This window comes from Macaca thibetana, chromosome 1, assembly GCF_024542745.1.
Source record: "Macaca thibetana thibetana isolate TM-01 chromosome 1, ASM2454274v1, whole genome shotgun sequence".
Classification (NCBI taxonomy): Eukaryota; Metazoa; Chordata; class Mammalia; order Primates; family Cercopithecidae; genus Macaca; species Macaca thibetana.
In genome coordinates, this window is record NC_065578.1 from 93906715 (window position 1) to 93919018 (window position 12304).

At 38.7% G+C, this 12304-nt stretch overlaps 1 protein-coding gene across 8 annotated transcripts in view; it reads left to right on the top strand.

The window, feature by feature from the left end:
• Positions 1-1815, top strand: part of ABCD3 (ATP binding cassette subfamily D member 3) — a 134202-nt gene extending 132387 nt beyond the window's left edge. For all 8 annotated transcript variants that reach the window (XM_050778140.1, XM_050778102.1, XM_050778112.1 and 5 more), the window contains one exon: positions 184-1815. In XM_050778140.1, the coding sequence (XP_050634097.1) occupies positions 184-261 (78 nt within the window). In that variant the 3' untranslated portion in view covers positions 262-1815. The remainder of the gene's footprint in view (positions 1-183) is intronic.
• The last annotated feature ends 10489 nt before the right edge of the window (positions 1816-12304 follow it).

Here is a 12304-nt window from a genome sequence, read left to right on the forward strand (position 1 = left end):
AGCACAGTTTAACCTACTGGTAGCTGAGATTCTTGGTCATGGAGTTAAGGAAGCATTCTAATTTGTGGGATGCTTATAGATTTAGCTCCCTTAAAATAATGAGGAAGTCTGTATTTTACTTTTCATAAAGGACAGTACTGTATTCACTTAGTTACTGACTTTTTTCCCCCTTCTTTCCCATAGTACTACCTGCATATGGATGGCAGAGGCAACTATGAATTCAAACAGATAACAGAAGATACAGTTGAGTTTGGCTCTTAGAGAAATCTGGAGAACTATACCTGCTTCAATGAAATAATTACAGAATACACTTAGAAATGCAAAGTACATTGTAAAATAAAGTTGAGCTTGGTTTTTTTTAAAAAAAAAAACAAAGCAACAAATTAACTAGATATAGAATAATGGAGAACAAGTTGTTAAAACATTTAGTATTATATAGGATATTGCTAATTGTGTATATGTTGGTTTAATTATTAATATGTACTAAGAATGTCCTTATTCTTGTGGTTAAAAACCTGCCTAAATTAAATTGGGCTTCAATCACTGTAACCTGATTCATCCTGGGATGTAAACCATTTGAAGTCAGCTAATTGGACTTTTATGGCTCTATCTTTTCCTTCAATGAAGAACCCTATTTAAAACCAGGTTATCATTTGTCCTGTTCCAGCCAGGTAGTCTTCAGTTTCATTTTCCTGTGCCCCATGGTAGTTGGAAACAAATCATAATGTATTATTTAAATGTATAACATCATTGCATAACAGCATTTATTACACAGTGGCAGATTTCTTTAGCTGCCACAGTAATACTCATTCCTTGTGTGTGTCTTGGGTGCATTTAACTCCAGGAAAGCCATTTTGATTTTCCTTAACTAAATGATAAATGTACCCCTCTCAGTCTGCAGTATTGAGTTGTTTAAAGTATATGTGCAGTCTTGCTTACAAGGAGGGGTTACCATGTATCACACTAATCTTCCCAATGTTTGGGATATTAAAACACAAAGTCCTTAACATGCCAGGCTCAAGGTCTTATGGGAATTTTAGATTTTTTAAAGAATTAGACAAATTTGTGTGTGTTAGAAGCCCATTTATTAGAAGTGTGGTGGTTATTTGGTATTAAACTCCAGATGAGCCATAGGAAGGCACTACATGAAGTAATGCACTGAGTGTGCAATGCTATCACTGTCTTTGTGATTTTATGTTTAAAAAGTATGTTCTAAAATTATTATATATACATGGGTGAATTATGTTTCCGACGCACTGTTTTATCTCTGTGAATCTTGAATAACTTTTTAATATTTGGGTTATTATGTTGAACGATCCTAAGAGAAGATGATTTCAGTTCATCAAAACATCATTAATGACTTTATGTATTATTTACCCAGGGAGAACTGAAACTGAGTATAATCAATAAGCTAGATATGAAATCAGTTTCTCAAACTGAGCTACTGAAAGGGGCATTTTATACTCTTGTTTCTGCATAACTGGTTTTGTTTTTTTGCAGAATTAACTATAACAATCACTGGCTACCGAAGTAAACTGATGTACTGAATTCCATAATACATAACATTCAGTTTTTACCACTTCTGTTTAGCAAACTTGTATACTTATTTTCTGTACAGATTTAAAAAAAAAAAAAAAGAAAACAAAACTCAGATATCCTATACAACTTTTGCTTGTTCTTTTTATTCTGGTATCTAAATACTGAGAAGTTCATTTATAATTCAGCCTCTTGACTTGAAAACATACATAGTTTAGTCTTGACTTGAAAAACACAAAAATAAATTCAGAAAATGCTTTTAGCACAGTGTCTCTTTTTTAAAGTTTTGTCAAGTGTGGTTTTTAATTGAATGAATTTCTCTGTTAGAAAAGTTCAGTAAAATCTGTGTACCTGACAAATGCTACCAAACATCCAGGAGACTTTAAAAGATACTATTCGTCTTGGAAAATATTTTAAGGCATGGGGAAGTTTCAGATTTTCAGATTTCTGGATTACCTTAAACCTACTCGTAGAAGTATTCTCCTAGCTGCCTTATAATTGCTTTTGTTATGATTCTTGCCATCAAAACAACAATTTGGGCTTTTTTTCTTAATTCTTTTCTTTTTTATGTAACAAATATTATAGTGCCTTACCATTTGAGGCACAGAGGAAGATCCTTCTGGAGAATCACATTATGTAATGGTGGTTCTTAGAAGACCCACAATAAAGAAATCCATTGGTTCCAAAACGTGATTGACCACGGAACATCTTTTTCTACGTAATTCCTATGAACACCTTCCAGAAACTACACTGGGAAATGGTAGTTTAATCCGAAGAATAAAGCAAAGAATAAGAACTTTCATCCATGAGCACCATGCTGCATACCAAGACATATCACTGTGTTCTCATAACAAGTTTTTATGTAATGAGAAGTATGAAACAGCGATGGTAGTTTGTTTTGCATTAATAGAATAAAATATATCTAGCATTTGTCTCTTTCCCCCCTTTCTGACTGATTAACATTTGGCTTAAAACCGGTGATACGATAGCATCTGTCATTACCTTATGTAAAGTTTTAACTTTTAAACTTGGTGTTTAAAATCATAATTTGTGCTGAGAAGCAGGATGAATTTTCTTCTAACAGATGGACTTTGACATTGTTAGCTGCAGGAAGCTGTCTCTTTTTTTTTAAACCTACGTTAGTGATTTTTCCTTTGTGAAGAATTGGAATGTTCTGACCATTTCCATATACATAGCATATGCATGTCACTTTAAGAAAGTGCCAAAACAACTGAAAAGCAATCCCCTTCAAACCTTAGGAACAATGATTTTAAACTCTTCTAGTTGGTGTAATTGCATCTCATTTTTTTAAACAATATGCCTTCATAGCTATTTCTTGGTTTATCAATTTTAGACATTCCCTACCACCTTTTTTTCTGCCACATCCCCTCATATAGTTAAATCATTTTTTAAATGTGTAAACATATTATTGTAGTATATGTACAAAAACGACAAATTTAGGCTCTGAATTTTTAAGAAAGCGTACACATTCGTAACCACACCCAAACACCAAATGAAATAGAACATTGTTATAGCACTAAAGGCTCCTTCTTGTTCTCTTCCAATTATTAGCTCCTGACTTCTATCACATAAATTGGTTTTGCCTGTTTTTGGACTTTATATATATTAGATACCCTTTTGTGTATGACTTCTTTCCCTCAGTATTGTGAGGCTGATTGATCCATGGTAAGTGTCAAAATAGTTCCTTCACTTTTATTGCTGTGTAATGGTTAATTGCAGACCATCCCTGACTTAACAGAGGGTTCAGTTTAGAAGTTTTCAGCTTTATAATGGGTTTACCTGGATGTCAAATGCATTTTTTGACTTAACGTATTTTTGACTTACTGTGAGTTTATTGGGATGCACCTCCATTGTAAGACCAGCAGCATCTGTATGTGAATAGGCTATTTTTTCCTCTTCCCATTGATGGGCATTGTGTTGTTTTCTGTTTGGACCTGTTAGGAACACTTCCTAGAAATATTCTTATGCATGTCTTTGGGTGCACATGTGTGTGCATTTATGGAATGGAATGTGTTCAGCTTTGGCACTGCCAAAGTTGTTCAGTTTTTACACTGCCACCATAAGTGTGGAAGAATTCTGGTCTTCCTAGTCCTTGCAAAGACTTGATATTCCCAAGTCTTTTTAAAAAATTTTAATTTTTACTTAATGTATGTTCAGCCATCATTGTGGTTTCATTTTGCATTTCCCTGATGACTAATGAGGTTGAACTCATTTAATGTTTATTGGCTATCTAGATGTCCTCTTTTTTTTAAGGTGCCTATTTAGTCTCTGGGCCCTCTTTCAAATAATATTCTATTATTCCAGATATTCTATATTCTGGATATGAATCTTTTATTAGATAAATATTCTAATATCAGACAAATTAGACTTTAGGACAGTGAGTATTTCTGGAAATAAAGAGGGACACTTCATAATGATAAAGGTCAGTCAAACAGTGTAACATTTCTTAATTTGTATATCCCTAATAGCATAGGCTCAATCATAGAAACTGACATAATAAGGGAAAATAGACAACCCCAATTTTTAGAGTGTTACTTACCATTCCTGACTTAACAGAGGGTTCAGCTTCCAAGTTTAATTCCATGATGTTTAATTTCTTTGAAATTTCTGTTAACTCAGGTAAAGCTCTTTTTGCTAGTTCTTAGAGTGGAATAGCAAGCTCTGGGGTCTGGGTTTGAAAATGCTTTCCAAAAGTAGCAGTTATTCTAAACAAAAATAGTTATAGGCAATACTTTGAAAGCCATCTCTCTCTCTTAAAAAGATAACTGGTGCAACTCTAAATAGCCAGTTTGCCAAGTGACTGACTGGAATGCTTGAGGCAATACAAAACTCCAAATTTTGTCAAACACATTTATTTTTGGCATTATCTATGACCAAGATTATGTTTTAATGATGCTGGCATGCCCTCTTCCTGGAACACTTTGTACTTCCCCCCACCTTGCCTGGTTAACTCTGTGTCCTTCAGCTGAGATTGTAGGTAACCCTTCCAGACCGAAGTTAGGTGGCTCCAGGTAAGTTCCCCAAAACACCCTACTTTACCTAACATAATATTTATGTTCTATTGCAATTGACATTTCAACTCTACAAATACATAAGCTCCACAAAAGTTGGGATTATATGTTTCATATTTTAATCAAATCCATAGTGTCAGGCATGTAGTAGGTGCTTAGTACTAGAATAAATTACTGAACAAACGAGTGAATTCAAATGCATAAGTATGGTTCTTGCCAAGGAAATGACAATCCAGAAAAGGGGCTACAATGGGTGGACAACCGTTTTGTACAATAGTAAGAGTTAGAAGAGTATAATAAGGAAGTGGGGAGAATGCAGTGGGAATCCAGGAAGAGGAAAGCTCCTTGGTGAGATCCAGGAAACATTACAGTCTTGCTGAGTTGGTAGAAGCAAGGAGCATGATCAGTGGAATCAAGGCAAGAAAGCGTTTGGTCTTTAGTAAGCTGTGGATTAAGACAGAGGTCCTCAAAGTATTGTCTTTGAAAAATGTGTAGTATTTTTAATATGATCACGACTCTGCCTTTTCTTATGGCTTGGATTCATAACTTGCTGATATTTAAGTTTAATACATTTCATCTTCTCAAGACTGTGCAGTTCTATCCATTGGTGGGGTGCCTGTCTCCCTTTTCCATCCCACCTCCGCTACCCTCTTTGTGAAGGAAGGCATAGAGAGCAGTTTCCTAGACTTCAGTGTGCACAAAAACTACCTGGAAAATGCAGATCATCATTCATTAGCTCTGGGATTGGGCCCAAGAATCTCGATTTTTAACTAGTTTTCAAGTGACGCTAAAGCTGTTGTCCCAGACCACAGCTGAAGTAGCAGGATCTGGGGTGGGAGCTCTGGCTATGAACTAGAGAGGCCATCACAGAGTTGCAGAAATCTGCAGAGTATTTTTTGGGTTCATTTATTCAGGATTCCGTTTCATGTTCCTTCATTCTTAATCACTTACGGGTCTTTTGGATTTTATTTACAATTCCTTCAGTTCTTTTATAATCCAGTCTGTGAACATTTCAGTCGTCTATCCTTCTCAGGAACTCAAGATGGCGCCACAATCGTAGTTGTAAAGGACGCTTCCCGTCCCAAATGACGTTAATATATGCAAGGGAAAAAGCATTTCCTGCCCCTCTGAGTGTCTGTTACATCTCTTATTCTCCAGCCTGAAATATGCTTGGAGAAGACAAATTGCTTTGCAAATGGAGCATAGTTTTTTGGTTGGTTTTTGAAAATCAGGCTGGATGAAGATTGTCATGTCAAAAAATGTTTTCTTAAAACTCCTTTAGATCCCTATTTTTAAGATTTGTTAAATTGTATATATTCAAGATGAATTTCAGCTTCTCGGTTTCAAAATTGCTGGATTATTAATTTTCATTTCACCCAGAAATGCAGTTATTTTAAAGTATTAATTGTTGATACTTTAATAATGTATAATCATAGGATTTAAGCGAAAAGGGGCTAAAGATCTTAGACCAATGAGCTCACCTGAAAAAATAGGTCTCCCATTTTTGCTTAAATGTCTTGAGTTTTTGTTCCTTGCAACTGGAAAAATCCTAACAGGCTCATATATAACAAACTTTATAGGGAGTGTGCAGTCTACAGATGGAGAATCTTGTCTATGCTCTATGTATTCTTAATTTGTTTTGGCTTCAGAGCAGGTTGCATTCTGATTTCTCCAAGGCCTGGGAAGCACCATTTGGGTCTGTGGCTATTTCCAGCCTCTCTGCAGTAAACAGTAAACACATATTGCTGATTGCAGTCATTAATAGGTCAAGCCAGTGGTTCTCAAACTTCATTGGGCATTAGAATCACTTGAAGGGCTTCTTGTTAAAACATTGATTGCTAATTCGGTAAGTCTCCAGTCAAGGTCAATAATTTACAGTGCTACCAAGTTCTCAGGTGACACAAATGCTGCTTTGAGAACCATCGGATTAAACTAAATGGAATAAAGCAATGGTTTGGATGCATTCAAGAAAATGAACAAAATTTCTTCAGAGAATCAGATATGCACACAAGATTTAATCTTTGCCACCATGCAGATAGCTTTTCTTTAAAAGGAAATAGTGTGGCTTAAAAAAAGAATATTAAAAATAAATATGGAAAATTGGGCTCCCAGGCATGGAGCAAAGTGTAGCAGGATGAGGGGCATGTCAGAAAGGCACAGGGGTCTGCTACAGAATGGCAAACCAGCATGTGTCTGGATTTAGGAGAAAAAAGATTCCTCCACCTTCCCACCAAATCCCCTCACAACAGCTGATGAGTAAAATTCTACCTTTACTCTCTTACTTTTTTTTTTTTCATTTTAAGAATGTGACTGTTGATAAAATATTATGAATCATTGACACTTTAATGTGAATGATTTTTAAATCCTTTCATTAGTTGGAATGGTGAAATGGTGTCCTTTGAAATATCCATCTATGGCCATGCTTAGTGGTTCACACCCGTAATTCCAGCACTTTGGGAGGCCGAGGCTGGCGGATCATTTGAGGTCAGGAGTTCAAGACCGGCCTGGCCAACATGGTGAAACCCATTTTTTTTGTTTGTTTGTTTTACCAAAAAGCCGAGCACGGTGGCATGTGCCTGTAGTCCCAGCTACTCAGGAGGCTGAGGCAGGGAATCGCTTGAACCTGGGAGGCGGAGGTTGCACTGAGCCAAGATCCCTCCACTGCACTCCTGTCTCGGCAACAGAGTGGGACTCTGTCTCAAAAAAAAAAAAAAAAAAAAAAAAAATCCATCTATGTTTTTTTCCCAGGTCTGTCTTGATCCTTGACCCTTTTTCCAATTTAGTTAGCTCAGCAGTTCTGTGATCACTGTCTCTGGAAGGGATATGGCAGCTGAAAGCAGAGAAAAGTGGAGTCTCCTGCGGTTCAGGACAGTGTGAACAGCAGGACTAGTGCATAGACCACAGATTTAAAAGAGAACATGGCAACGAGTAGGACAGAGGCTTCCCCGCCCCAGCCTGCCACTCTCAGACTTGAAAAAGACTTCCCAAGCTGAAGGGAGAGGTTAGAGGGGAAGTGGAGGGATCTAGAGGGCAGTTACAGTGGTGACGGGATGTGCACTTGAACACAACTCCAGTGGAAAGGTAGGTAATCCAGAGGGAGTCACCAAATAGCTTTGGATAGTTTCTGTCATCTGGTGGAAAGGAAGCCTAAATTTAAAAATCACGTGTTAGAGAAATGAAGAAAAATACTGCTACTGTGCCCGTGGACTCTGTACTTCTCTTTGTACCACTATGGGGCCTCGTGTATGGGAAGTCATGAAGTCTCGTGGCTCTGGAGTAGGAAGTTGCGCTAAACGGTGAAGGGCTCGACAGGAGGCTCCTGGTGCGTGCACTGGCCGGCGCTGAGCAGCCTTTTGGTCCTCATGCTCCCATTGGGTGCTCTTCTCTGGAAGCCAGCGGGACTGTAGAAGGAAGGATCATTCCTTCATTCACATCCAACTCTTCTTTGAAGCCTTTGTGGATCCCCACAGAAGAATATGGTCATTTCCTCCTTGGACTCCCAGAGAGAGAGAGAGAGCTGGTGAAGGAGAGCTGGTGGAAGATTGCTCTAGATCCAGTGCGGGGCCTGGGATCCCTACTGGTCAGCAGAATGAGAAGTGAGTTAGAAACAGCTAGTCACAGAGTCAGGGAGAGCCACGGTAAGCTAGAATCTGGAAGGGTCCCTGCATTTGTCTCTCGCCACCTCTAACCATGATGACCAAATGGCTGCTGCTTCACTTCTCCTGTACAAATCTTGTGAAAATATCTCTTTTGGTTAACTATAATCTAGAACCATACAGGGACCGTGACTCTGGGAAACGTAGTTCCAGATTAGCCAAACTGACACATTATAAAATTGCTCATAGAATCCTATGAGCATAGAGAGCTGACAGCAATACCCATTAAAACATAATTTATCATTTGTAAAAGGGTTACTTAGATGTTGCGAGGAAAATAGACTGTAGGGGAGTAACTGTGGGAACAGGAGACCAGTTGGAAGGCTATTGCGGTCATCCAGTGAGAGAGGAGAGTGGCTTGAAGTAGAGAAAGAGCAGAGGAGGTGGCCTTTGGAAATGGGGTGTATTTTAAAGGTAGAGATAGCAGGCTTAGCTGATGGATTGAATGTGGCATGGGAGAAGAAAGAGAAGTCAACGATAACACCAAGAAGTTTTGGCCTGAGACAATGGTGGCTGTTTCTTAAAATGGGAAGGACTGGGGGAGAAACAAGTTTTGAGTTTGGGAGAAATTAAAGATTCTCTTTGCATGTATTGAGATTAAGATGCCTGTTAGCTATCCAAGGAGAGAGTTTGTGTAAGTATTTGGATCAACAGTGCAGCTCTGGAGTTCGGAAAAGAGGTTGGGAGCTGTGACATGTATTTGGGAGTCATCAGCATCTAGATATTATGGGCATCTGGCATGATAGAGCTTGATAATAGAGCCATGGACTTGAATATATTACCTAGAGAGTGATTATTGATAGAGAATGAGAGCATGAATGAGAACTAATTATCTTAGTTCAAGCACTAAGATAATCCAATATTTAGAAGTTGGAAAGAAGATGGTGTCCAAGAGGGAATAGGAAGTTAAGGAGAAAATCCAGATGAGGGGTTCCAGGGATCAAAGGAAATTTGTTTTTTATAAGATAGAAAATAATACAGGATGTTTACCTTCTGCTAGGAATGATCAAATAATACGGGAGAATTTATACGGCTGGAATGAAGGGATAATTTTAGGGGGCAGTCATTAAATAACTGAAAAGGCATGAAAATGAAATGTTATTTTACACTATAAATTCACATTCTAGGCACCTTCTCTTTCTGTTTATATTCGATGGTCAGTGCTTATACAGCATGGTAGGGTGCTTTTGACTGCAAGGTACAGAAAAACTGACTCAGCTCGCTTAAATAATTAGTCAGGTGATGTCCAGTGAGAAGTCCATGGGTTGGACTTTGAGCAAGGCTTGATCTAGCAGCTTGGTGCTGTCACCAAAGACTTCACTTCTTTTTTCTTTTTTTTTTTAAGCAGTCCTCTATAACATGTCTCAAAGAGTGATTACAAACACATGTGAAACAAATGTGAAATTCGAAGGTCTTGCCAAATGAATGAAAAGCAAAGACTTCACTTTTTACCATTGCTCTGCACTGCTCTCCAATATGTCAGCTCCACGTAAAGCTGGCTCCCTTTGTGGTCTCAAGACGGCTGCCAGCAGCTCTTGTGGCTACGTCTCTTCATTATGTTCATCAAGAAAGAGCATCCTGCCATTCCCAGAGAAAGCCTTGATATACACTCTTCTTAGGCTTGGTTAGGTCACATGCCTACCTCTAAACCAATTTTTGCAGCCATGAAGAAGGAATGTGCTGACTGGCGAAGCTGAAATCACCTAGATCACAGTTGAAAAGCAAGGGCTGTGGGAAAGGAGAGCATAAGCATTCATTCTAAGTATCTGAACGAAAGTCAGACGATGTCATAACAGTAATCAACCTTCCAAGCAACTATTGGAGGTAAATCACACAATTAAATACACATATCATAGAACAGATTAAAAGAGCATTTGGGAATGAGTTTATTCACCATTTGATGAATAGAGATAATTGTTTAAGGGACAGTTCCTTAGATTATAAGCCATAAGCTGTAACTAAGCTAAAATGTGTTTGGATTTCATGAGTATTAGTTTCTTATATGTAAACCAAATTCAGTTAATAATTTAACATTGGAAAAATATCTTTAGAATGCATGAAAGGGCTGGGCACGGTGGCTCACGCCTATAATCTCAGCACTTTGGGAGGCCAAGGTGGGTGAATCACTTGAAGTCAGGAGTTCGAGACCAACCTGGCCAACATGACAAAACCCTATCTCTACTAAAAATACAAAAATTAGCCAGGCGTGGTGGCTGACACCTGTAATCCCAGCAACTCAGGAGGCTGAGGAACAAGAATCGCTTGAACCTGGGAGGGAGAGGCTGCAGTGAGCCGAGATCTCACCACTGCACTCCAGCCTGGCGACAAAGCCAGACTCTGTCTCACAAAACAAAACAACAAAATCAAAACAAAACAAAGAATGGGTGATAGTTTGGTTTACTAACAATTAGCTCTATGGGGTACATTACTGGTCAAGTAATGAAGTATAATTTGGTCCACTGGAGGGCAGCAGTTTCTGGATAGCAGCCAACAGTCTGTAGTATGGTTTCTGCTCCAGTGTCAATCACAGTGCTGATTTTTAGTAGCGGCTGGTAGGTCTCAGCAATGCGGAGGGATGTGGCAAAGTAGGGAGTGGTTAACATTTGCTGTGTGGAAGCTTTCTGATTATTGCAATTCAGCCTCATTCCCATCTATAATGAATCCCTTCCTTGTGATCAGCCAGATTCCTCATTAGTACCCAGACCTGTTTTCAACCTGCCAGTATTTTCCTTAGTGGAATAATTCAAATTCCTTAGATAATGAAGCCAAGAAATTACATAATGCTATAATTAATCCTGGCAGGGAAATATCTGGATAGGCACCTTCTGCTGTAGCTTGTTTTGCCTCCTCATGTAATGCACTAAGCTCTTTGTTCCAGGTAGACCCATGTGAACAGGAATTCGAGATAATGGTTGAAGCACCCTTCCTTGAGGATGTGCCCCCATGCCAGTTTCTCTTTTGTTGACTCTGCTGCAAACACATCCCTTTTCTCTGGTATAACAAAACACTACAACAGTGCAAGATTCAGCCTATCCAGCATCTGCGTTGATGGCAAAAAAAAAAAAAAAAAAAAAAAAAAAGTAATAACAAACAAAACCAACCAAATAAACCAACCACTGGTCTGTTTTCCATAATTTCTCCAAAATGGCTATCATTTTTATGAGGATATCAAAGGTTTGTTTCAGGCATTCTTCCTTAGGATGTGGTGTTACATAAAACAGTTCATGCTTGGAATTTTATGGACAATGTTCAATTTCTTTGGTGCAAAGGAACAAAATGGACTTAAAATTTATTACTAGCTAGGTAGTGAGCTGAGGCTGCTCATCTGAATGCTTGTTCAATTTCTTTGCGGAACCACTTCTGAGTAGGCGTGCCATCTGGTTGTTTTTCCTAGATGGTAACAGTGCCCCCTTCCACAGTGGGAAGCAAAAGTAGTTTTGTGGCCCAGTAGGTGCCAAGAACCTTTTTCATCTCTAGTTAGAATCCTCTTTTACTACAGTTCAGAGAATAAGGCTGTTTTGCATTTGAATGGATAACTACATTCTAGAGATAATAAAGTCAACTCAATTCAGCCATGACTGACTGAGTCCACTGTGCAGTCACCCTCAAAAGCTATAAACCATGAGCTAGGCCCAGTCCCTGCCCTCCAAAAGCTCTCGATCTAGCTTGCTTTTAATTGACTCTAGAGATCTCATTCCACTTGTATCTCTCTCTATCCTATATTGTCCTTTTACCTAATTTTCTTTCACTACAATCATCCCAAGAATGTTTCTTTTTTTCTCATCTCCAATTAGTCAAACTACTGCCAATGGAAAGAAATCTCTCCAAGTCTGCAGTAGAGAGCATTATCTTTTCCCTTCCCTGTAAGACCACATCCCTGCCCCCTGTCATGTGCCTTGTGGTGACTCCAGTAGGCAAAGTATTGTCAGGCTTGGTCACTTGCTTGGGGCAGCAGCATGTGAACAGAAGTGACAATGGGCCCGTACAGAGCAGAAGAGTAGGAGATGGGCTTAAAGCTTGAAGCTGTGGTTGCTGGTTTCTACCAGTTTTTTGTTTTTCCCTCTGCCCTGACCTAATTAG